The 27,316-nt window shown below is 39.6% G+C and overlaps 3 protein-coding genes across 7 annotated transcripts; 2 read left to right on the forward strand and 1 right to left on the reverse strand.

The window, feature by feature from the left end:
• The first annotated feature begins 513 nt into the window (after positions 1–513).
• Positions 514–5,218, forward strand: LOC103993367 (GTP 3',8-cyclase, mitochondrial). 5 transcript variants are annotated; one of them, XM_065180543.1, is made up of 7 exons: positions 514–672; positions 851–919; positions 1,347–1,994; positions 2,117–2,284; positions 2,425–2,616; positions 3,679–3,747; positions 5,028–5,218. In XM_065180543.1, exons 2-7 carry the CDS (start codon positions 857–859, stop codon positions 5,070–5,072), a joined length of 1,185 nt encoding a protein of 394 aa, XP_065036615.1. In that variant the 5' UTR covers positions 514–672; positions 851–856; the 3' UTR covers positions 5,073–5,218. The 5 variants fall into 5 exon arrangements, 4 of the variants coding, with proteins under 4 accessions (XP_065036615.1, XP_018674166.2, XP_009411677.2 ...); XM_018818621.2 differs by lacking the exon at positions 5,028–5,218 and adding an exon at positions 3,930–4,406; XM_009413402.3 differs by lacking the exon at positions 5,028–5,218 and adding an exon at positions 4,039–4,406.
• An 84-nt stretch (positions 5,219–5,302) lies between these two features.
• LOC135672102 (probable plastid-lipid-associated protein 13, chloroplastic) lies at positions 5,303–14,592 on the forward strand. Its single transcript, XM_065180556.1, has 7 exons — positions 5,303–5,545; positions 6,028–6,149; positions 10,997–11,080; positions 11,332–11,428; positions 12,379–12,595; positions 13,458–13,510; positions 14,246–14,592. Exons 1-7 carry the CDS (start codon positions 5,303–5,305, stop codon positions 14,345–14,347), a joined length of 918 nt encoding a protein of 305 aa, XP_065036628.1. The 3' UTR covers positions 14,348–14,592.
• Positions 14,593–15,456: 864 nt separating this feature from the next.
• LOC135679078 (VQ motif-containing protein 17-like) lies at positions 15,457–15,891 on the reverse strand. The gene has a single exon (XM_065192485.1). It carries the CDS (start codon positions 15,889–15,891, stop codon positions 15,457–15,459), a length of 435 nt encoding a protein of 144 aa, XP_065048557.1.
• Between the last annotated feature and the right edge of the window lie 11,425 nt (positions 15,892–27,316).

Here is a 27,316-nt window from a genome sequence, read left to right on the forward strand (position 1 = left end):
GACAACGAGGCACGTGGCTACGTAGCGGGCATCCGCGTGCCACGTACGCTCCTCGTTATATCGAGGTCGGTTTCAGATTGTTTGCCTCGTCATCGAGAAATCATATATATCCCACAGAAGTGAACCTTTTTCCGATTAAGTTCACCAGCATTATCTGATACGAACGGTCAGACTCCGCCCCAACATCCTTTTCTTATGGTAGTTTCACTACTTGCAGTACGCTGATAAATCGTGTTCTGAAAATGAAATAAAACAAAATAATCCAGAGAAAAGCATAGACATGTGAGGTGGAGATGACGATAGGAGAGTCATAAAACAGTAATGGAATCGTACGTCATTGCATACATCTTCCTATCGCATTATTCATATTAAAATAATTCGTTAAGTATAACATAGTGATTAATCTTCATCTTTGATTATAATAATACGTGTTGTAATAAGAGATTAGAAGGGTGAATATGTTATTTCAATAACTCCGGGAGGATAAATATGTAATGCGATAAATAGGAGGAGGCCGTCGAGAAGACGTGTAGAACGAGATATCCCTCTTCGTCTCTGCCAACGGCCGGCGCGTCCCCTCCTACGACTCCAAATCATTTCTCTTTCGATTCCTGTCGCTAACCCTGTCTCCATGTTCTGATTCATCGAGGGAACCAAGGTTCCGACCGAGAGGTAGGTCGGTCGGCGGATCCTTGTTCGTCTTTTTCTTTTGGTTGCTTTGATTTGGATTCGATCCCGTGGCAGCATTCGGGGACCGGATGATTCGCCTGCTACCTGTTCGATTTTTTGTTTGCGTGAATTCCCGTAGATGATCTTGCTTCATCTTGTTATTTGATCGGATCCTGTTTAGGTGAACATGCGGGGCTGCGTCCGGGAGCTCCTCCAAGGATGCCTGCGTTCTCGGAGGGCCTATTTTTCGGTAATTTTGCGATCTCATTTTGACTTTTGGATGTTGACCGTATAAGATAGGGATAGTTGTTGGAGAACCTGGTTATGAGCTAAAATATAAGATAAATTCTGGGCTTTGAGGATAATGCGTATGCAAATGCTTTTGCCCTTTTCCATTATTCAATTTGTCTTGCAAGTTTGTGATACAATTGGTGGTAACTATATCAAGAGTTTCTTGCGAACTGGACGGATCGGTGTTGGCTTCTCTCAATTTATGTGTAATCAGCTTTGCATAAAAAATTTTAGAAGCTCCCTCTTTTTTATGATTTAGGGGTGAACAGCAACTCATTTTTGACTTCCGATGCGGCTTTAAAATGACCTGATACATAGAGCATGAGATGCAACTGGTGAACAGAAAGTTTACATAACGGCTTGACTGCTTATTGTTATTTGACCAGGTTGACGGTTCTAGATGCAGATTTGGTTGTTTATCAGATTCCTATGGCTCATCTGGCAGAATCAAAGGCTGCTGTCCGAGTGTCGGTACTCCAAGCTGTTCCAGGTCAATGGCTTCTGCAACTTCGTGTGCTGTCTTGTCTGAAGCGTTGCCAAAGGATAAAGATAATCTTGCATCCGATATGCTAATTGATTCATTTGGGAGGTTCCATAATTACTTGAGGATCTCGTTGACGGAGCGTTGCAACCTCAGGTGTCACTATTGCATGCCAGCAGAAGGTGTTGAACTCACACCTAACTCTCAGCTTCTTTCTCACGATGAAATCGTTCGGCTTGCAAATCTCTTTGTGACGTCTGGGGTGGATAAAATTAGGTTGACAGGTGGAGAACCTACAATTAGGAAAGATATAGAAGATATATGCTTGAGTCTTTCCAACTTAAAAGGTTTAAAAACACTTGCTATGACCACCAATGGGATCGTTCTCACGAAGAAGCTTCCAAAGTTGAAAGAGTGTGGTGTTAATGCGATAAACATTAGTTTGGACACATTGGTCCCAGCAAAGTTTGAATTCATGACCAGACGTAAGGGTCATGAAAGAGTCACGGAGTCAATAGATGCTGCAATAGAACTTGGATACAATCCTGTTAAGGTATGCCCCTTTTCGTTGGATATCGTCTGTTCTCTTCCGTTGAATCTGTCTTGACTATTCTCTTATGTTATACCCTTCCTCTACATAACCACCTGAAATGATTGCCTTTTTTCTTTTATCAGATAAACTGTGTTGTAATGCGTGGATTAAACGATGATGAGATCTGCGATTTTGTAGAGATGACGAGAGAGAAGCCAATCAACGTTCGATTTATTGAGTTCATGCCATTTGATGGGAATGTTTGGAATGTCAAAAAGCTAGTTCCTTACGCGGAGATGCTGGATAGAGTGGTAAGGTAGAACTCTGCCAGATAACAACAACAACTATGAATACCTATAAGAACATATGTTTGTATCCCATTATATACAGGTGCCTTCTTTGTTGTCCATCTTGCATGATGTTGTTTACTGTTTTGTTGCATTCCATGCAGCGACAACGCTTTAAAAATGTACAGAGGCTTAAGGATCACCCTGCAGATACAGCAAAAAATTTCATTGTTGAAGGTCATCGTGGGACAGTCTCATTTATCACATCAATGACTGAGCATTTTTGTGCTGGTTGCAATAGATTGAGGCTCTTAGCTGATGGCAACTTCAAAGTATGTCTATTTGGTCCAGCAGAGGTATGTTATCAATTTATTCTTTGCCTGTCTCCTGGTAGTAATTTCTACGTTTCTATCTTTAATGGTCTTCAAGATATTTTTCTCAAATTTAATCTGCATTCAGTTCAGCAGATTTGTATCCATGTTAATTTTTTTCCAACATTTACTTAGGGTTTTTCTTCAATTGAATGGTAATAGTATTTTATCTTCTAGTCTGGAATCGTAGTAATTTTAATTAAACCATCAAATGCAAGTTCATATCATGCAAAATGCATGTTATGGGTAGCCACTGAGTCTCTACTAAGATCTTGTTTGTACGATTATAAGTATCTACGCCTTAGAGGGTAAAATCAAATCTTTTTTCTTTTCATATTTAACAAGTTTGACTTGCAGAATGTACCAACGTTCTGTTCTATTTGACTTTTACCAAACAAGGGGTGACATTTTGATTTCAAGGAAAGAAAATGATATAAAAGATGCCACTATTATTGTTTAAGACTTCAAACGTTCGTTCAATTGTTGCAATATGAGGTGGCAATTTTTTTTCAAAAGTAATAAGGATATTCTGTAGCACATAGCAGGAAATAATGTGGTACTGCAAGAGGATGAGTGGCATGCAATTGATAAGTCAATTTATACTAGATACAAGGTTTTAAATTTTGGTTCTGCACCAGTTTGTGCAACTGATCAGACTAATAGAGGAGAGTACCTAGTACTACTCGGTGTCGCTGAAAAAATAATAATAATAAAAGATTGAATGCAGACACCTTGTGGTGTATATAGTTGAGACTTATCCTTGGTTTGACCACTAAATACTGGTTTGAGTATAAACCGATCTGATTGATATTTGATACGTTAATTAGATCAATCTAGTTAGTCTAGTGATGGGGTCAATGTGTTTTCTTAAAATTTATTCAGATCTAGAAAGCTTAATAAGAACATGGAAAAATGTTCTAAAGGTTGTCCCGTTTCCATCTTGCTAATTCAAATTGTCAAAATGGGTACCCTTTTGTGTTCTATGTTTTTCCCTTAGCAACCCCAATTTCCACCAGAGATTAATTTTGTGTTCTGTTACATCTATAGGTAAGCTTAAGAGATCCAATTCGTGCTGGCATGGATGACCTTGGGCTGAAGGAGATCATTGGAGCTGCGGTATGTATAGATTCTGGTCGTTCATTGTGTTCTCCCTTGAGTTGGTTGGAGCTTGTTGATATCTCCTGTAGAAGAATAGCTTTTACGATGCGATGCATGCAGTATCATTTGCAGGGTATTCTGCATATTGAATCTGCCGTCGGAGGTTGTATCCTTCATAATGTGAGAATGTTTTGTTGCAGGATTTATCATGAAGACGTAGAAACTAATGTGTAATTCACCGACTTGGTTTAGTGTTCCAATTTTAGATTAGTTACATCGGTCTTACTAGTCTAGTTGCCTTCTGATCAGGTTAAGAGAAAGAAAGCTGCACATGCTGGGATGTTTGACCTAGCAAAGACAACAAACAGGCCTATGATACACATAGGTGGCTGAGCAGCAGTTAAATCCGAATTGCTTAGAAATGGATATCGGAACGGAGAAATCGCTGCTCCAAGTTGTACGAGTCTAAGAATCGAAAGACGGAATTGCCATCATAAAGGCAGTTAAATTCTGGACTTCTTTTGCTTCATGTTGTTATACGTTGTGTTATTAAAGAAACAAACATGTTATCGGAACCTTGCGAGGAAAGCCACATAGTACAACTTATCTCCTCATCTGAGGATGATACTAATACGCAGCACTAATGTTAATGTCTCATTTAGATCGGTGCTCTTTAATCTTTTCTTATGTAATGGTTTGATGCCACAATACTGGACGTTGGAAACATGGTGATGGGATCTCCCTGAAACCTCCGGATCTTTAATGCACGTTTCACACACGTCTCTTTTCTTTTGTCATTGACAACTGATCCAATTTTAGCTGAAATAGATGATCCAGTTGATGTTTGTGATCTCATGCAAGAGCACTGTTGACATGGATATATATTATATTGATTCCCGTCTTTTCCAGAATTATTTGTATGACACAGTAAGATGCTGTATTATGAAAAATCTCTTCCTCGTCTTCAAAGCATTAAATTGAGCAGCTGTTTCAGCATCTAATATTTTAGTATTAATAGTCAATACATGGTAGTAATTTAATAATCAATATTTCTGAGTGTTTCCCAAAATTATCTAATTCTATATGTCGGAAATTAATTTAGTAAGCCAATGAATGATTAATTAATTTTAGTGGATAAATATTTTATCATACTATCATAAAGTTCTCAGTTCAACCCATTTAAAAGTTTTTATTTATAATTATTTAAGACTTGTTCTGATACTAATTATAATTAATATTTATTATTATATTTCATCAACATTATTGATGTTCCTGCGAATCATTTCTTTGCTTACAAGGCCACAACCGTCGGTGAAGCGGTAGCAGTAACTGGCGTGGCGTAGCATCGATTGGGGTGTTTTAGTCATTTGACACAACAGATGCATACTCGCGTTAATCCAAGCCACACATATTCCTGGGTTATTTTGCCATTGACGACATTACCCTCGGCACATGGATTGTCAACTCCCTCCACCCGGATGATGGGATTCAATCGTTTTCGTGCCGGAAAAAAAAAAGCTAGATTCTTGGGGTTCGATCTCCTCTCTTCGCCTGTGTTCTCCTCGAATCATCCATGGCCGCCGCCATGACGCTCGGCAGCATTCGACCCGCGATCTCTCCTCCTCGTCTCCCCTCTATTTCTCCGTCGCCGTTGCCGGAGAAGAGCCGACGCGACGCCGGTCTCAGCCTCCGGTGGCACCGACGTGGCCCCGGGCGATGGACGGCCATGGTGCAGCAGCAGACTTTCCAGGGCCCCTCCGCTGCCTACGCCAGAGAGATGGAGCGGCTCTCCGCCAAGGAATCTCTGCTCCTCGCCGTGAGACTCTCTCTCTAATTACTGCTTATAGATGGTTGAAGCTCGCTGACTGCTTGATTCCTACAGTATGGCATGTGGATTATGCTTCGTTTAGCGGAATGGGATAAAATTCGGTGAAAGTTCCATCTCTTTTGAGGTTTCGGATAGAATTGTCGAGTTGCATCAAAATGCTTCTCTTCAAATTATGACCTTTTAACCTCTTTTGCTGCAGAATTTTTTAGCTCACTGGACTCCGTTCTCTTTCTGTTCATTAAGAATTCCTTTAGCATTGGTGTATCGTTCTTCTGGTTGTTGCTTTACTCTTAGAATTGTAGAATGTCCTAATTTCTTGGCAGATTTTGGTACACTTATAATTCCTCATTTTGCATTGCTTTATCTTTTGGAAAAGCTATTTATGTTATGCCAATGTGGGAACGGAGTTTTCTATTAATTAGTTTTGGTATTTGGCTTTTCTGATTTGTTCCGCAAGACTATTATTTCAGTTCAAGGATGCTGGGGGCTTCCAATCATTGATCAGTGGACAGACAACAGAGCTGCAGCGGATTGATGTTAACGAGAGGATTGTCAGTCTTGAGCGACTAAATCCCACTGCCCGTCCCACAACGTATGTTTACTCATTAAGAGAGTATGCAACAGTTGTAAAAAATCAATTTTATATCATTTGTGATGTTTGGAATGGATCGACAAATTTGTTTATCACTTTGAGAGGTGGTTGGCAGTAGCTAGGTTGGCCGTGGTGTCACGGACTTAGCTGGTTTTGCCTAAGTCGTGCGGCACCCTTGCGTGTCCGTCCGCAAAGGTCAACCTCCCCGAAGCCTCCTATTGTCCCTTAGGACTAACAAAAGAGAGAACGGGTTAGAGAGAACGCCTCAATCGGGATCCACAAGCAAACATCTCCGAAAAATACTTCATAGACAATGCAAATTACAAACAGACTTTACAAGCTCTGACCAGTTGCACAACAAAGGGTAAAATGGTCCATTACAGACCGAAAATCTCTCGCACGTGTCCACATGACATAACCTTTATTTACAAGCCTAAAGAGGTCACCAACCCAACTAAAATAAGACTATTAAGCCTTTGGCCGTCCCTCTACATGTTGTACAAGGCATGAACATACCAAAAGACACGGACATACATAAGCATTACATCAAACATTCTGTTTAGAAGTTTGCCGTGACATTCTCCCCCACTTATTCCTTCGACGGCCTCGTTGAAGCCTTTGCCGACACTGCAACTCTTCGCCTTTGCTGAGTCTTCAATCTTCTGCTCTAGCTACAATGCGCCTCTTGCCTCCCAGCTGCTCTCCACTGTTGTTTTTGAGTAGTCGATCGTTTGATCCGCCATGCTGCTTCAACTCGCCAATAACTCTGACTCTAGTGTGTGGTTGGCTGAGTTGTGTTGATCCCTGTTGGTTCCTGCGGATCCTCCAGATGAAGGAAAAGACCATCCTTACTGCGCCAGTCTCTCAAATGTCTCATGCTGTTTGAACTGGGTGGATGCTTGTTGGAGCTTTTAACGAGCATCGTCTCGCAAACTTCTGAAGTTTTGGGTCCTTCCTCCACAAAATTTGTTCATTGACTCTTCTTTCACTTAGTTGTCACATCCAAGTAGGTTCGCATCACTTCCGCTTTCGATTGACATTTCGTTGAGAAATGAAGCGGATAATCTACTCTCAGTAACACTGATCACCGTTGGTGAGGATTTGACAACTATTGTCTTCCATTATCTTCGAAGGGTCTTTGAACATATGCAGAGCTCCTCTGCTGGATAGATAAGAGAATTGGGGTACTCGGTTTCGCCCATTCTCTTAAGGGTTGAGAAGGCAAAGGTTACTTGACTTCGCCCGCCTCCTCCAGGTTGTACTCCATGCATCGAGCTGGTTACTAGCCTTCGCCTGCTCTTTGCTCACACTTCTGAAGCACTTGAAGCGTTTGCACTCCTTGCGTCGAGTTAGTTACTGTGATTCACCTTCTCAATGCCATTGAACTTCTGGAATGCAGGAAGTTTTCACCCCAACTTGGAGTAATTCTCTCATAGGTTTGGTCGCCTCTGGGATTGTACCGTCTTCTCCATCAACTCTGCCGCCTACTCTACTGAGTAGCAAAGGTACAGCACCGCGTACTGCCTGCTTCGTTCCTTGGTTATGCACTCTTGCATGACCCGAAGTCCTTCACTTTCGGTTATCTTGATGAGAAGCTCATTGACACCGGTCTTACGAAGTTCCTCGGTCTCTGCCCTTCAGCCTTGTCTCGATACTTGGAGATTGCCTCTACATGCTCCATCTCCTCGGCTCCTTTCACGACCAAGCGCTCTCCCTCCATGAGAGCAAGGGATCAATGACTTTCACGGAAGTCCCGCCTTTGCGGTACTATGGCGCTGCCATGCCCATAGCACTACTATCCGTCGCCTCGCATCTGCATCCCTTTTCTTCACAATCAGTAGATATGCCTCTGTGGCACTCCTCCGAGTCCACATCCATTCTAACCGATGCTTGATTTTGGGTAGCTAAGTCCCTTTGGACTCGTCGTCGCTTCCTCGCCCCATTTCGACCCCTTGCTTCAACACCTCTGTGTTCTCCAAGTAGTCTGTTTGGTCAATGGAAAGATAGACTGCAACTCCCATGCATGACCTCTGCCATCACGTTGTAGGGTTTGCACCGATTCTGTTCTCCTTAGCTTCCTTGGTAGCAACGTTCGCTTACTCGGCCTTGTCCTCTGACTTGCCGGGCTCCCTTAAGCGAATATGAGCTCTGGAGCAGTCCAACTCTCCAGCTGCTTCGATCATACCTCTGCATGATCAAGTCCCCCCCATGGGGCTCACTGGTACTTGCATTCGAACTTTTCCCTTGGTGGAACACAACCCCCATATGCTGATGACCAAGGTTTTCATCCGATGCAAAATTCGATGCACGCACGGAAGACCCGCCTCTGCGGTACCATGGCTTTCACTCCTTGAATCCATAGCCCTTCTTGCCGTCGTGTTGTTCACCGAAGTGGAGCTTCCAGTAGCTCCCGATCATACCTCCATATGATCTAGTTCCTCACGGGACTATGTCGTGTGTATCGCATTGCCACGAACTGTTCCACCACGATCCGCTGCACCATGTCGCCTCCTGGTGACATCTCTATTGCATTCTGATCTTTGTGGAAATAACTCGAATTGTGAACCCTCCATGTGTGGCCTCTGCCAATACATCGCAGGGTCTCTTCCACCTTCGATTTTGTTCGTTCCTTTGGCAATCGACCTTCATCCACCCACTCTTGGGTCACACCTAAATGAAGCATCACTCTAGGACAGTCCGTCGCCTAGTAGCTCCCGAAGTCCTCCGACTTCGCTGCAATTAGTGCACCATTGTTTGGATCCTGGGCCTCTGCCCCTACCAACATAATCTCCGCTGCGGACCGCTTCCTTCATGGCAACTTGAATGGCAACACTGTGGCATATTCTTCAAGAGTACCCACCTCTGAGTCCTCTTGCCCCGTGCTAAGGCCTTCTGAACCCAATTTCACCTCCGCAAATTGAGTCGCCTTAGTTCCTCCATCAAATGCTTCTCCGAGATAAGGTGCATGTGCCCAGAAGCTCCCTTCGTCTTCGGCACCATGCAAGATGAGTCCGCTCCGTCAGAATGAAGGACCCATGGAACAACATGATCCTACTCTTGCCTCTACAAGAGTTCATGTCCTTGACCTCTGTCTAAGGAAAGCACTGTGCCTCTGCTCCATGTTCCAACTTCTATGCTAGCTCCCTTCATGCGGCTTGGGTACTTCGCCAAGTTACACCCAAGTTGCTCCGCTCCTCGTTTTGCATTGAGTTGATGGTGGCCCTCGCGCCCACCATTCCACGGGTTAGCCCTCCCTTGAGTCTGATCTCCATATCGACTCAAGTGTGCCTTCATTTGTGTTGCTTTGGGACGCTCCCCCACTTGATCTCGTAATGCATCCACTAATGCATTCTCTCAAGCGAGATCATGCGACGACTCCTCACCGCTTACTCGGTCCATTGAGCTTCGTGGAGTTGTTGTTTGTTGAGGTACTCCTCCTCAACATGTGCGGTCTGTCCCACATGATTCTCCCTCTGGAGAGCCGGGACTTATCCCTCCTGGATAACCGTCCCGTTGGAGCAACATTTCTCTTCGTTTCGGAGACCACCATCCCCTTGGACAACTCCGATTTGCTGAACAAACTGTGCATTGTTCTGTCTCTTGCAAACGCACTTGCTAGATTGCAACTCCACATCAATACAGCCCACGCTGCACCACTCAAGGCCTAGCAACATGCTGAACTTGTTGCACACTTCAGCCTCCTACGGACGCATCCTTCACATGTTGAAGAGAAAGTTTCAATGCTCCATGGCGCCGAGTTTCGGTCGCCTTGGGATGGCCACGAACATTCCATTGTCCGCATACAAGCCCATGCACGAGTACCGAATTCTTCGAGTTAGCAATTCCTCTCACTTCTGTGAGCTTTGCACAACTCTTTCGGTCGCTGAGCAACTCATTCCACCTTGGATGGTCTCATTTTTTACCAAGCGCCTCGCTTGCCTTGAGCACCATCAAGTTTAGTTGTCAACGTTGAGCCGTAGCTCAAACTCAACCATCCCAACCTTTGTGCGCTCCGCATTCTTCCAAGCTTGCCTGTTCTCGTGGTGCCTCTTGCGCGAAGGGTTGGCCATTCCTCTGAATGCCAATTTCAGATGCCCGCTCCTCCGAGCGACTCCTTTTCTCTACATCTCCATGCCCGTTTTCCCCCAAACGGTCACGCGTGTGCCAACTGCCCTCAACGCAGCCCCGCTAGGTCCCCAACGTTTCGCATGCTAGGTGTTTCTATGAGTGCTTGTCCCGCTCTGATACCATCTGTCACGGACTTAGCTGGTTTTGCCTAAGTCGTGCGGCACCCTTGCGTGTCCGTCCGCAAAGGTCAGCCTCCCCGAAGCCTCCTATTGTCCCTTAGGACCAACAAAAGAGAGAACGGGTTAGAGAGAACACCTCAATCGGGATCCACAAGCAAACATCTCCGAAAAACACTTCATAGACAATGCAAATTACAAACAGACTTTACAAGCTCTGAACAGTTGCACAACAAAGGGTAAAATGGTCCATTACAGACCGAAAATCCCTCGCACGTGTCCACATAACACAACCTTTATTTACAAGCCTAAAGAGGCCACCAACCCAACTAAAATGGGACTATTAAGCCTTCGACCGTCCCTCTACATGTTGTACAAGGCATGAACATACCAAAAGACACGGACATACATAAGTATTACATCAAACATCCTGTTTAGAAGTTTGTCCGTGACAGTGGGCTACGTATCAATCTCTTGCCCATATGCACTAAAGCAACTAGGATTTTAAATTTAATCTGAAATAGTTTTTACTAGTTTCTTAGGTGGTAAATCAAGATTCTGTTTCTGCTACGTCTTTATATTTGTTGTCTATTCAATTTGCAGATCACCCTTTCTGGAAGGCCGGTGGAACTTCGAGTGGTTTAGTGCTGGTAGCCCTGCATCATTTGCTGCAAGATTTCTGTTTCAGTAGGGATCTCTTTCTTTAAAATATTTCCCCGCAGCATCACATGAATGGTGGCTTAAACATTTTCTGGGTCATCCGCATAAAGGAGCTAATTGTGTGCAGACCATTTGGTTTTAATGCCATGTAGAAGCAATCAGTTTTTGGTTTTGGATGCATCTATAGCCACTTAGTAGAACCAGGGCCTTTCGGAACAATATAGTTAATGATGAAAACTTCCTAGTTGCTTTATCTAATGTGAATGTGTTTCTTTCAGGAGATCACCTGCAACTTTAGCCAATTTATTGGGAATGGATATGCTGTTAAAGGATGGATACTCAAAAATCACAGCAAACCTTAGGTTTTTGAACTCTGTAAGCCCAAATGACAACTTTATTTGTTATTAAGATATTTCAAGTTTTAGTATGCATTGATGTCTGCAGGATACAACGTATGAGATATGTTCGCCTGCATTTCTTTTGTTCATGCAAGTAAGCTAAATGATACACCGTCAACTCTCAGTCAATTGGTTCTGTGGAGGAGAAGGAGAAATCTTTAGCAGGTCAAGGATGTAACATGAAAGTTTAAAAGCTTAATATGATTAAATTACTTAGCAGAGTTACTGTTTTGGCCCCATGAAATAGGGTTGTTGCTTGTCATTCTTATGTGAAAGTTTGGCTTATTGATTAATTGATATACCAAATTTGTATTTGCATTTGGAAATGGTTAGTCAAGCATCTCTCACATGACGAAAGTCTCCATAGTAAGTGCCAACTTTTATTTACCGAAATATACTAAAATATTTTAGATGCTAATTCTTTTTGTTCTTGTTTACTATATCCTCTATACCATTTAAGGTGTTGAGTATATTTGCTTTGTCTCATTGACCTCAGTTGTAACGTGACACCAATTTTCTAATACTTCTGAGTGTAGACAAGTTATATCTGATGTTGTTTATTGAACAGATCTTACATTCATCTTAGAACATATCCTACTCTCAGGGCAGGGATACGTCTTCTTCAGCAACGGCTTTATCCTTGTTAATCATATGCACTCAGTATTTAGTTGTTTCTGATTGATTAATATGCTGATTTAGCAGGAATGTTACCTTTTAAATCACTCATTGATGCTTTCAATGGCACAACTTATTGATGAAATCATTATATTGTTAATAGTTAATTACTAAGATTGCTTTCAGGCCCTTGTGCTAGTGTATGCCTGTGAACTATTAACATTTTCTAGAATTTGTGCCTGTTAACTGCATTGTTCTGCAGCTGGATTATCAATTCCACTTGCAAAATGACATGTATTATCTTGGATGCAGATAGAAAGCAAGTTTCTCCTGACAACCAAATTGTCATTAGAGGGTCCTACCCGGATGAAAGAAGAGTATGTTGAGGGGACATTGGAAACACCCACAGTTAGTCAAGAGGCTGTACCAGAACAGTTGAAGGGCGTTGTTGGACAAGCAACCACTGCTTTGCAGCAACTTCCTGCACCAATTAAGGATGCCTTTGCAAATGGACTGAAAATTTCACTAAGTAACTACAGTTCAATTTGAATCTGTTATACAGATATGCCAAAATTGTACATTTTCTCAATTGTTAAATTTGACAGAGTACAGAGAATTTGAAACAAAAGGTTAGATGTTTTCTGGGTTAACTTAGTGCCAATTTTGTGATATAGGATCTGGTCCAAAACACTTAATTAGGAGCTACTGCTTAGTGGTATTATTATAAACATCCAAGACCTTTGCCATTCACACATGTAGCAAGATCGATCATACACATTGGCACCTGATCAGCCCAACAGGACCTATGACAAAGTTCTCTTAGCCACAAACAAAAATACGCACCAGGTCAGCTTTATTGTTATTTGGAACCCAATTTCAGGCTTCACTCAAAGCGCTGGGGCCAAACTTGATGAAATTTTAGTTCCTTGGTCATTTTTACAAAGATCACTAGTGTGACACTTTGATTTAGTCCTATACTGGAAGTGATAGGATGACCATGGTAGACTGTTCTGTCTGTTAAGCAGAAGCACATTGTTCGGATATGGTCATTCAGTGTTCACTTGTATTAATGCTACAACTTGTCCAATAGTGTGAACATGTTCAGAATTTTTTGGCATGATTTGCATGCCATCGAATTATTTTTCGTTGGTTCTGTAATTAATTTATTTGCTGGTACTTAAGGATACCTCTTACCATTTTATTTTATTTTTAATATTCCATCCTTTGGTTCATCTAATATGCCTGCATTTATTTTTTCAAATTTCCATGTGCTAAGCCAATAACCTGTATGTACCTGATATTTATTTATGTTAAAATGTTCTAATGGAATGTTCGTACTATTTTAGTTAATTAAATTGCAGGTGCTAAGCTCATTTTTCTGCTTCCTTCAGGTGGTGCTTTTGAGAGAATGTTCATGATTTCCTACTTGGATGAAGAAATATTGGTATGAAATTAAGTTCTGCTTGTAATGCATGAAAATAAATATTATTTCGAATATCTTAAATAAATGCCGTGGGCCTGCAACTTTCATTTGTTAGCAAACAAATAAATTAGCTGATGCTAATTTTCTAGTGAAAGCAAAACCTGAATTTATCAAGCATTGCGTAACAAACATTGCTGTTTATATGCAGTTCATTTAGGCCGTAAACTTTCTGTAGCTTTATGGTCTGACTAATGCAGTTAATCCTTGGTGATTGTTTTAAAGTCCATAAAATATGGTTATGCTCTTTAGTTTATCCATTTTTTTCAGGATTGGAGTTCTTGTGAGTTTCATATGGTAATCTTGAACACATTCAGCTAGCTTACTCTGTCTGCGTTTCTTTCACAATGTTTCGCAAATGAACTATATTCAGTCTTGCTGTGATAGCATAGTAGTTTTCACGTTTTAAGTTAAAAGACAGAAAATGTGACACTATCATTTGACTATTAGTATGAAGATTCCAGAAATCTATCTTTTCTGTCACGAAATTTGTCTTCTCTTTTCCTCTTATGCATTCTTCTTTTCCGATGGAACTAATAAACCTGAAGGTAATTTATTGTTTTTCTGCATTTATCTTCATATGAAACTAAAATACTCTTGGTCTTATGGAATGTGGTGGGATAAATGTTTGTCCATGTTGACTGTGATACTCTGATACGGATTCAATTTTAGCCTTCTGACACGAAGTGTTTGCTTCAGATAACGAGGGATTCTGCTGGAGCTCCTGATGTTCTTACAAGATTGGAAGGGTCTCCAGCATCGTCCACGACAGACTCCATGATGTCAGAGTATGAAAGTTAACCATTGTCCCTGAGTTGGTATGGATCCACCATCCTGCACCAGAATTCCTCTACTGCACCCACCCCGAATCCACATACACACTAATGCAATACTTTTATCAGGCCGATCCACTGTAAACTCTCACAAGTGCTTTGTTCTCCTTGTCCTGCAAATATTATTTGTTTGTCGAGACATTACACGCACAGTGGATAACAACCATTTCAAAAACTCTGATTTGAGTTACTAGCGATGATCACTCACACCAATTGCTGCAATTTTCATGTGTGTGAATGATCATTAATCGTGCGTGTCAGGTATGTTTATCAACTCAACTGAACTGGCATTCTTTGTCATAGAATATACTAATTCAATCAGTCAGGTATGTTTATCTACTCAACTGAACTGCATTCTTTGTCATAGGATACTAATTCAATCAGTTGATGGTCAGATGGAGAGATGCTTGGTGATTTGGGTACTAGAAACATTAATCATCCTTTTTTTTCAAGTTCATTTCCAAGTAATGTGGGATGAGTAATTGCATTTTCACCCGTTTTTCTTTAGGCAGTGAGATATAGGACATATGAACTTATATCTTTGATCATCCTTGAAGCTAGTAAATAATTCATTCACAAGGTGATCTCAGCATCTTAAGAAAGGTGAAGTGGCAAAAATGAATGACCAAAGAGGATAGTTCAAATGAATTTGATGAAGTTGGATTCATGAATTGCATCTGATTTGAACTCCCACATTTGTGTCTCCTCATATCAAATTATGTGCATTCAATAAACTTATTACAGGTCCAGAAATCATATCCAGATGGATTCCATGTTTCCAAACAACAACAATCTTGCCTCTAAAATCAGATCCTAGGATGCTGAGAGAGAGAGAGAGAGAGAGAGAGAGAGAGAGAGAAGGTGGAACAATTAATGAAAGAAATCTTTGTATTCACAGTAAACAAAGGTGGGGAAAATAGATTAGGAAAAGAGGATGTGCTCCGCCTTTATGATCGACCCAAGAAATAATAAGAAGAGACCATTATAACTCCAATTAATCTGCAAATCCAATCCTCTAAACTAAGGCTTTTAGTCTTCATTGGAAGCAGGCATTCATTTACCACAGACTACACTCGGTCACGTGAAAGAAGCACCCACAGGCAGCAACGGGAAGTCACCGATCGGGTCCCCAAAGAAACGTTCTGCAGCTCCCAGCTCGCTAAAGAAGCCGGCGATGTCGTCCTCCGACAGCTCGATAGTTGTCTCCTCCTTCACTCTCTCATGCATCAAGTCCCTGTGGCCACCGCGCACGGATCTCCGGTCTGCTTCATCGATAGTCGTCGGCGGCGACGCCTTCTTCTTCTTCTTCTTCTTCTTCTTCTTGCTGGCTATTGCCTTCGTGGGTTTGCCGGTGAGTCGTTGCACGAGCTCTCGGAAGTTCTCGGCGTCGGTCTTTATGATCTCCGGCGCGAACAGGTGCACTATTCTGATCTTGGGTTTCAGCTTCGACATCACATGTGAATCCTTGCTCGGTGTCAATAAGGCTGGCCGATCTATATCTGCTTCCTTCATGATGTCCAGAGAGAGAGAGAGAGAGAGAGAGAGAGAGAGTATGGGAGGAAGAATGAGAGGTGATGGGGAATTTATACATTGAGGCAAGTTGGAGGCAGCAATACTAATAATATGAGAAGAAGAAGAAAGGTAAAAAAGAGGAGGAAAAGATTGGAACAAAAGAAAACAAGTATCAACTTCACAAGAATGAAGAGAGAGAGAGAGAGAGAGGGAGAGAGTGAGAGAGAGAGAGAGAATAAAACTAATACGGTAAACATCTCTCAGTTTGCTGCAAGTGTTATGGCAACTGATAGACGCCATTTTACCATTCATGCTTCTATCAAAGTCCAATTTCCTTTCTAATCGAGTCATGAGACGATGTTAAGCATGATACGGCATATTTCGGTGTCGCCCACGTAGATCCAGACAAACAAACACGATAATATATACGTGGAACTTCAAGTTCGATGTGACGTGTAACACATATATGGCGGGCAATCGTTCGTCGCCCTCTCCGTATGAACGACATCATCATGGTATAGTCATCTCAAAAAGTTCGGGGCAGCGTCGCGCGGTACCGATCCATGCAGGTCAATCGACGCTCGCACAAAAGCTTAAATCGCCCGCCCGAGAAGTCGACTGTAGTTAATTAACCCTGTATGACTAACTCATCGTCGTAGGTATAAAAGCTAACCCTCCTTAATCAGGAGAGGAGGATACTCAACTATCCTTAACTCCACGATATTGATTTGAATTTCGGATGGATCGAGTTGAGAAATCTCCCTCCCGACCTCAACCTTTGTGTAGGAACCGGCAACGACACAGTAGCAACCCATCAAGAGAGAACCACGCTCGGGAGACGATGCTTGAACCTAACCTGACTCGATGTCGACGTAATCCGAGCATCCTCGTGGGCAACCTTATGCATCCAGGAATGGACCGAGCTATGCTAACACCTCGACCATGGCATAAAAATTTACCAACAGAGCCGTTCCTTCCTATCTCGGTGAATAATGACTCCTAATATGATGACAGATTAAAGTAGAGTCATGATTTCAAATAAAAAACATCTCTCAGCACTCTCCAATGCTTTCATCTGTCCTTGTTGTACTATCACTGTAGTTCATATTCCCTCACCAATGCAGCATCACAGCAAACAAGGATCACAACATATTAATTAAATCATCAACCACAAGAACTTCATTATCTAATTCAAGTAAAACATGCTGCCCTTTGATGGATTTTGTGTGTTTGGTTTTCATGATGGATTTATGTATAGTTTTTGTTAGGCATTATAGTCCTTTTTCCTTTTCTCTCTTTCTCCCAAGATAAGTATGTCCAGATCTAGAGGTTTATACCGAAGAAGCTCTTGGATGCCTGATGATCAAAATAAAGAGTAGTAATCATATCAAATACATTCAGATTATATTTATTAATTTGTTAAACCTAATTTAGGATGTGACAATCTGATGGGTTAATTAGTCTATCAATTTCTTTTAGTTGAAATCAAAATATTTAAGCTAAAATTAATAATAATATATTAATCTTAATCTGATTCACTTAATATGAAACTAATCAAGATATTATATAATATATATAATTATAAGTTAATGATAATAGACCTGTGCAACTAAATCAAAAAGTTAATTATAAGTTAATGATAATACAACATAACATAAAGTCTGTTTGCTAGCGTCATCCATGAGTTTTCTTTCCTCTACTTTGATCCTTACACTTCAAGTTTGTACCTAACACTGCTTTGTTCATTCTAACAAGTTGTTGATGCTGAAATCTATTGGCATCTATGTGCACTGCACCAGTTGATACTGTGAGAGAGAGAGAGAGAGAGAGAGAGATTTCAACTATACAGCTCTCCAAAACTACAACTACTACAATATGTTACAAGCTGTATCCACATAATCTAATTGACGTTGATAATGAGATACTTGTGGCAATATGCTGTTAATAAAGGTGCTAATTAATTTAACTGATAAATATTTTAAATATACATCGTAAGATTAAAGCTCAAATCTTATTTTTATCATTTACCTTTTAAAAAATAAATATGTTATTAATCAAAGAAGAAAAGAACAGTACTTATGAGCTGCATCTGAGTTTAATATGGTACATTGAATCCCCTTGACTTTGGGCATGTAAGTGGCCCTTCCTAATTCGATAAGTCACATGGACAAGCTATTGTGATTAACATAATGATGATGATGATGCATTGGATTGCAATAGTCAATGATGGTGACAGTGGCTGAAGAAGACATGGAATGCTGTGGTTGTGGTGTCTAGGTAGTAACCCATCTTGCGTCTAAGTGTTACATGAGATGAGGCTTACGCCTCCTTTAATTCCAATGTAGATTATGATAGTTGTCGACCAATAATTCCAAAATATTTTATTTATATCTTTAATATCTCCTAGTATGCACTTGAATGCCATGTCATTACAAACGTAATTCCTATTTAAACATCTCGTCGTCATCTCAAAACATCGATCAAGTAACACTTAATTTCGTAAAACTATTCACACGGAATAACTTATAACTATCCTTATTTAAATCTCATATTACTTTAAGCTTCGTATCATTCTTCTCTATGTTATATGGGTTCTTACTAAATCCTCAGACCATCCCGACACTGCGATGATGAACTCGAACCAAAATATATTATTTAATTAAAAAAATACTTATTTAATTTTAAGATTTTTTTTATTATTTCATAAACAATTTGTTCGTGCAAAAACAAAAGTTTTAGCCTTTTTTTTCTTTTTGCATTTGAAGTGATTGATTTTTTAGTCAGTATCTAGGTATTTCTAATCATCAAAAATAGTTTTGGCTACACTAAAATTATATTTAGGATTGATTCGAATTAAAGAAAAAAAAAAAGGCAATCGAGTCGAATTTTGGTGTGTAGGTAAATTAATCATCATAGTTTGTGACATTATTAAATAATATCAGCATTATTTTTCTTGGCATGCTTGATTTAGATTTGAGTAAAATCGATTTGCTTACAAATTATAATCATCAAATTTAATATAAATACATAGGTAATTAATTTATTATATATTTACCTTTTTGCCCTTCTTTCATTTCATTGTCTCGTTTATCACCTGTAGGCAATAGTATCTCTCTAATGGGCTTTGCTTCCCTTTCCAATGGGCCGGTCCGGACCATCTTGCGATGTAATGAGCCGGTCCATCTTGACTTCTCCGGTCTATTGTTGGGCTCACACGGCCCACAGTGTTCCATATGCTCCTGCGCTTATCTTTGTAATGGGCCGGCTTGCCTCGGCTCCTCTTATTGTTGGATACTGTATGATGAACCGGGCTTTTTTCCTAATGGCCTGGTCCATCTCGACCGCTCTGGTCACTATTGGTGGGCTCCGTTTCGTACTCACATCGGACGGCTGGCGTCTCTCCCTTCCATCGCTCTGTTTACGATCAACGGTCTTCAAGACTCTCTCAGCCGTCCGATCAAGCGTCCAAAAACCCTCAAACCACAGCGGAGATCGTTGTTTTGCTATCCTCGCGCCACCTCGAAAGCTTCCGTCATGTGAGCCCCACAAATGCAGCGAATCAGAGACGGGTAATTTGCCGCTTTAAAAGAATACACTACCGTTCTTCCCGGGTGGTGTTATATATATATATATATAGCGAGAACTGCTTTTTGAATCGCCCTTTCTCGCCTTTCGCGCTCTTCTGTCGGTGAGATCACTCTTCCCCTCTTTCGCTCTACTCTCCACGATCGCTTCTTTCTTCTGCGGAAAACCCTAACTCTCGATCGGATCATTTGTCTCTTTCCTTCTCGATTCTTTGCATGTGATTCTGGAGATGATCTCTCGGATGTTGTTCGGAGGATTAAGCTTTTAACATTTTCCTTTTTTTTTAATCGTTTCCTTCTGTTTCTTGAAACCCTCTCGTCCTTCTATGTTGAATTGATGTGAAGTTTGCCCTTCATAGGGTATCTCCTGATCAATGCTGTTCTTCCGGAACCTTGCGGGGTTCTCGAAGCTCCGGTCTCGTCTGGTGAGTGGATCTTGTTGAACTAAATCGTTGTTTTCGGCCGTCGGAACTCTCGCGATCACTTTGTTTACTCTTGGTGATCTTTTGGAACACTGTTATTCGGCAAAATTCCGTGGTGACTATTGATTCCAGGCGCAGCAGTCCGTCTCGTTGGGTTCAGTCGGATGGTTTCAAGTCCAGAGCGTATCGCATCTCGTGAGTTCATGTTTTTATTCCTCTGTTGCATTCGTTCTACTAGTGCTTAACCTGTCTTCAACCTTCAACGACTAAGTAAATTGGATGGTTTGAGATTTCTTTTTTGTTTGTTTGCAGACTTTTCATGTGCTGTTGATTGACCCATTCCTATGCTTCATTGATGCTTATCTTGTTTCTTTCAGAGTATTCCAATTATATATAGCACTACAATTCTTGGATTGCTTGCTTACACATATGTCTGCTTCCTTTCCCTGTTTCCTAAATGCTCTGTTACTTTCATATACATGATTGGATCTATGTTCGCAAATACTTGATTTTTTTTTCTGATTGTTCTGTATTTTTTGCTTTGTAGGATCTTCATTCTCATTTGAATTGATACCGGGATAACATGTTTAGTGTTTTCATTAAGTAGTTCAATTCTCGTTTAGGAACCTTTGGCTTCTTTCCATATCATTGCTTAGATGATTACGTAGCCTCATCTTCTTAGCCCACACCATTTTTAGTCATTCTAGATGTTTTTTTTTTCTTTTTGATGTGTTTGACTTATTTATAATAGGCACGAAATAAATATTTATCCTGACATAAAAAGTTTGAAGAGATAAATATGTTGGGCTAATTATATATTACTCCTTGTAATTAGCCCCCTTTAGTATTTCGATACTTACAATTTCAAAAGTTATATTGGGATCTTTATACAAGGTTAAAAATATAATTTTATAGGGTTAAATATCAAAAGAGAATAGTTTTGTTAGAACAATGGGTTTAAATATTTTGTTTTTGTAAATATAAAAATCTGAATGTAACTCTTAAAAGTATAGATATCGAAATACAAAAGATAACTAATTATAGGGGATAATATAATATTGATACGGATAAAAGTTTCAAAGCATAATCATATTATTGATACTATAAATATTTATGTGCTTCTAAATAACGACTTTTATTTTACGATATAGTTGGCCTTATTCATCATACAAATATCAATTTTTGTATTCGATATGTTTTTTTTTTTGTGAACATATTACCTCAATTAGTGTGTCCTAACAATTTTTTTTTCAAAACAATTATGCAAATTACAAGAGTGTAAGAAATTTGTTGGTTGGTTGGTCTTATTGAAACTTGGAAACCATTTTATTTTATCTTTCGAAGAATCAAATATCTTCGTTGTGGTTAAGTCGTGGCAGGGAGCCATTGCTTGAGGGTCTTTTATGGCCACTTTCCCTTGAAAAGTGATCTTTGAACTTGTTTATCTTTACATAGTAACATTACTACCTCGATCATGCTTTTTGAAATCTGGTTCATTGTTCTAAACTTTAATTACTTAACAGGATAATATAGATGAGTGGATATAAGATGTATGATTGATTAATGAAGGAAGAAGTATGTTTTCTAGTGATTTAAGTGGCAATGCAAGAAGATTGTTAATATTCACTAGATTGCTAGAGGATTTTATTTAGGTTCTCAAACTGTCTTGAATATTCCAATAGTCTTGTAAACTTTAATTACTTAACAGGATAAATCTTCTATGTTTTTGGAGAGCAGGAGTATTAAATAGATATCCACCAAGAACAAATAATAAAAAAATCATCTCAAGAGGTTCTTGATTGCATTCCATCCGCTTTGCAACTCCATAGGTTTAAACTAAAAATTTAAGATTAATTATATATTATTCCCTGTAATTAACTATCTTTAGCATCTCGATCTTATACTTTTGAAAGTTACGTTGGGATCCTTACACTTATGAAAATAAAGTATTGAGATCTTTATACAGGATTAAAAAGATAATTTCATAAGATTAAAAATAAAAAAGAAAAAATAGTTTTGTTGGAGTAATGGGGTTGAATGTTTCACTTTCGTAAGAATAAGGATCTCAACTTTTAAAAATATAGAGATCGAAATACTAAATATAACTAATTATAAAGAATATTCTATAATTAATCCAAAATTTTAGGTTCAATTATAATTATATGCTGCATACGAAGCTTAGGTATGAGAAACTGCCTACCATTTAGTTTTCTCAATTATCACTAATAACCTACATGTTTGCATCAAAATAGATGAAATTGGCTAAGCAAAAGACAATAATGTATACAACTCTAACAGCTATCAGTAGAGTAGATATACGTGTTGCCGATAGAGTCAAAGTTGGTAGACTTAATTAGGACCATCAGGTTGTTAGTGCCAAGGATTGAAATCTCAACCAGTTCGATAAAAGTTTGATCGTGTGTACTGGTCCGACCACTGAAAAATACATGGACCAATCCAAATTGTGCAGTTCAAGTATAGAGGCTTGCGATTTCTCACTACTGGCTCCTCTGCCTCCACTCCTCTTACTCGTCATCGAACTCCTTTTCTTATTCTTATTCCTCATCCACTGCCTCAATTTCTTTCCTCTTCATTCTCATCCCTCCTCTTGTCTCCTCTTCATTCTCCTTCTTCTGTCCTCGAAATATATCGATTTATCAAGACACATGATATCATTATCGATCAGTACAAACTAGTTTGACCAAGGATCGATAGATTATCTCAATATGAAATTATAATTCTTAATTAGTACTAAATCAAGACTCATTTTCTCGGTATGTACCGATATACCAACTAACCATCGGTATGATATGTATCGAGGTGTATCGATGTATCGTACATCAATATGTTTGAGCATACCGATGATATGGTAAAATTATCAGAAAAACTTTAAAATTTTTTGAAGAATAAAAAATATATTAGAGTTTTTAAGTTTGAAATAAATTTAAATTTAGTATAATCTTAGCAAAAATAATCTAAATTAAGAAAGAATAACCACATATCTTTTTGAGTAACTTTGTGGTACATTCTAGATATTCCTTCTAAAAATATTGAATTATCTATAAAAAAATAATTTGAATAATTTAATTATTTTTTAAATAACTTAAATTTTAATATTCAAATGAATCAAGTAATCAATCGATAGATATACCTAATTCTATCACCAAAAAGAATGATGAGATTCTACGGGCGGTGGATTGAGATATTTAATCCTATGTATTTGTATATTAATTTAATATATTTGTCGAACATAATCCTAAAAATGATCCCACAACATAGTATACTGATACACCATATGTCGTTGGTGCATCAATGTAGTGATGATCATAGTCTGATCGTCATGAATGACATGTGTCCGAGGCAATGATGATTGTGACATATATTAGTGTGGAGCATAAAGGATATTAGAACTTCTATTTTTATCACTAATCAATCTACTACTCCATATCATAAATTCGATTATCATACTACTATTTGGAAAAGTATGATCAACTTGGCTATAATATTCTCGATAATACGATAGTTATAAATACAATGAGCTTCACTTTCTATCGGTATCATGTAGGCTCTATCATATCCGCTCAAAATCATCTATTGTCTTCTCATTTCCCTTTCATATATAAACTTAACTAGTACCTCATGTAGACTCTATCATATCTGCTCAAAATCATTCATTGTCTTCTCCTTTCCCATATATAAACTTAACTAGTACCTCGTCGAGCCCCATGATTTGAATCTTAGGTGGCATGTGTAAAATGCTCCTTCTTAATCTATGTATTACCCTTAAATTGTATAAATGAGACCATTGACTCCTCGATGTCGCTATCATCATCGGTTGAGACACTAATGTCATCTTTTTCTATCTCTAGATCGAGCGGGTTGTTGAATGTGTTTGAAAAGGTGTCTCATCTCCTAACTTAATTATTTTCAACGATATGGCTAATACCATTGCCTTTCACTTTACCTTTGTCTTTGCACGTTGGGTGAACGATTGTGGTGGAGGAAATTTTTTTTTTTATTCAAATAGTCAAATTAATCATTTGAAATAGGACAATCTAAGCCTTTGATTGCGAACGATAGTTATTAATCGGTACAAATCCCATGTCGCCTGATACGGAGTCATACAATGAGTATCACTCAGCAAAGGACGGTTTGTATACTAATCCCATGTTGAATCGGTACATATTATTCGTGTTGAGCGATACAATTCGGTACGATGAACCCTGTGCTAAATAAATAAAAAATTAAAATCTATCGTGTAAGAAGTTTTTTATTTTTTATTTTTCTAATTTTTGTCCCTATGAGTAGCAAGAAAGAACATGATTACAAAGTGCATGCCGTTAAGTTCAGTCATTCTTTTCTGTTGATTTATTTTGTATTTTTTATTATTATAAATCATCACAACATGATTCATTGCATCATATCTAGTTACTCTTAGATGGAAAACATCAATGTGCATTTAATACTTATCGCATGGGACCATCTCAATCATCTCATCGGGGCCATTATAAGATAATGGTGCGATGCAGGTTCTATAATAACAAGGATAGACATATATACCATTCTAAAGTTAAAAAGGTAAAAGAGGATGAACAAAGGTGACCCACCGTATCTTTGTAGATTTGGGTAGGACTCCATGTCACCCGTGTTCTCCTACAAGGCTAGCGTGGTGGTATCACGTTGCATGAACCCAACAGATTACTTAGGTATCCTCAGCAGATTCCGTCTCAAAGCTTACCTTTCATTGATAGATCTTCATTAGATTCTGATGGAACAAACGTAATCTCACCCTTGGAAATCATCATAAATTAATGATCCATATTGGATATGGTGCATAACCAATCCCCTTCTCTTCCATTCTTCATTCCCTTCGTCTCTCTCACTCTCCGCATGGACAACTTCGCTCACCAACTTGAGCTTCTCCTAAATGAGAATACCTCCGATGATACACACTTCTCATCCGAGCTTGACGCGGAAGAAGACCAATGCAGTTCACTTGTTAATCCTACCTTTTCTGTACATATTGAGCCTCTCTCTTCCGCGCCTACCGTCGAGCCCATCCATGGAGACGACGACACTGTGACGAAACAGGCGCCAGCTTCTTCCTCATCATTATATTCCAAACTAGCCATGATCCATCAAGCAAATGTCCCTTCCTCGTCATCAGACTCCAAACTAGCGATGATCTATCAGCCAAATGTCCCTCCCACGTCCTTCCAACATTTCTTCGATGAGTTCCATCTGGCTTTCATGGTAGCTCCATTTGTATCAGATGCTTCGGCCTACATCAACCAAGTCGGTTTTGGCTTCCCAACCTCAAATATCGTGGCAGACATGACCGCAGAGAACATGCAGACTGCTCCACCAATGGAATACATCGAGTTGCATACCCAGGCTCCTAAGATAGATCACCAACCCCTTCATGCTGAATCATACCACAATCTAGCTTACTTGAACCCCACCGGAGATCCTCTAGATCCCAACTGGGAGGCCATCGAATCGTATCTAGCTGGACATGTCCGACGTGGCCTCGATGTCTCTCGCGTCTATAAATGCAACATATGCAACTCGGAGTTCCCCTGCGCACAAGCTTTTGGAGGACACATGAGCTCCCATAGCAAGAACAAGAGAGGAGAGAAACCCCTGGCGAAGAGAAAACGACGCATGTTGAAGAAGGTACGCTTAAACAAGAGACTCTCTTCTGCTTCCATGAAGGAAAAGGCCGGTGTTTTCTCGAAGGAGGCAAGTTCAATCGACGAGGCTAACATGGCCATGAATGGTGCGAGTGAGGAACCCAACTACGTTGAGTTTTCTGATGATGAATATACTACTAATTCACATGAGAGCTATAGGCCTCGCTAGAGAAGCTTCATTCGTTCAGTTCTGTCGAGGTTCTCCATCTTCTAGAGTTAAGTTCAAGTCGATACTGTCTTACCGAGCAATGTCGTGGGCATTATTGTGTTTTCATCATTGAAATCGTTCACCTTTTTCTTTCCTAGTGTTTGATCTGTCACAATATAACTGTGTTTGAGTGCTCGACCCTTTTTCTATCTTCTTGTGATGGACAAAAGGATCAAAGAGCACGACTGCAAGACCAATGATACTGCTGAGGAGCTTAGTTTGCAGCTAAATATACCCAAAACAAAAGGAATCAGAAATAGATATCCATTACATCCACAGCAAATAGGAAACAAAAGGGGGACATTAGAATACACTACTGATCATTATAATCATATGTTGAATATGAAGTTTAGGTCTGGAGAACTGATTACCATTATGAGAAAGCCATAATTTTTCTGTATCAGTTATCTCAATTATATCACTAATAACATATAAGTTTGCAGTCAAAGTAATGAAATTTGACTAAGCATAAGATGACAATGCTTGACTTAATTAGGACCATCGAGTTGTTAGTGCTAAATATTATACAGACACTTCATTTCAAATCATGTTCTTTTAAAATCACAACACTATTCACCATCTCAAGCATCTCATTGGGGTCATTGCAAGATAATGGTGGGAGGCAGGTCCTACAACAAGGAGGACGAGGAAAAATACCATCCTAAAGTTAAAAGGGAAAAGAGGATGAACAAAGGTGATGCATTGTAAGTTGCATGAACCCAACAAATTTTAGACTGTATTTTCAATGAGAAATATTAATGAAAGAGATTGCTAGGGTAATCCTTACAAGATAATCTCCCAAAGCTTACCTTTCATTGTTCTCATGGAATTAACATAAAAATCATTTTAGGAAATACAAAGACTGAAAATTGTTACAAACATTGAATACTTAGAATCTTAGCTTCCTGTCAAGTTCTTTTGGATGATGAATTTCCAAGTAATCATAAATTCATATATGATATAATACCTTATCAATTCCTTCTCCCTCTTCCACTCTTCACCTCCCTTCCCTCTCTGCATGAATGACTTTGTTCACGAACTTGAGCTTTTCCTAAACGAGAGAGCAGCATCGATGATGCAAAAGAAGACCCTCTCTCTTATGTTCCTATTGTTGAGCCCAAGTTTCTTTTTTGTGGCTCAACTCCTGAGATGGATCACCAAAGCCCTTCATGCCCTCTTTGACCATTGAACACCAGCTGGGATGAGCTAAATGGGTGAGCTCGGTGGCTGGCATGGAAACGGGTCTTCTTAAGCGTCAGCTAGGGGTTGCTTCGATGAGACATACATATCATCGGAGCTTCTCCTAAAGGAGAGAGAAGGGGGAATGAATGGATGGGGGAGGGGAGGAATTGGTTATGTGATATCTCCCATATGAGATTATGTTTAATTCTTGTTATAATTCTTACTATGAGATTATGTTTATTGCATGAAATTACAATGAAGATCGGAAAGTGCAAGGGAAGGTAACTTACTGCTTTCACTTGCCCTCGCAAGAGAACATGGGTGATGTGAAGTCTT

This window comes from Musa acuminata, chromosome BXJ1-1, assembly GCF_036884655.1.
Source record: "Musa acuminata AAA Group cultivar baxijiao chromosome BXJ1-1, Cavendish_Baxijiao_AAA, whole genome shotgun sequence".
Taxonomy (NCBI): Eukaryota; Viridiplantae; Streptophyta; class Magnoliopsida; order Zingiberales; family Musaceae; genus Musa; species Musa acuminata.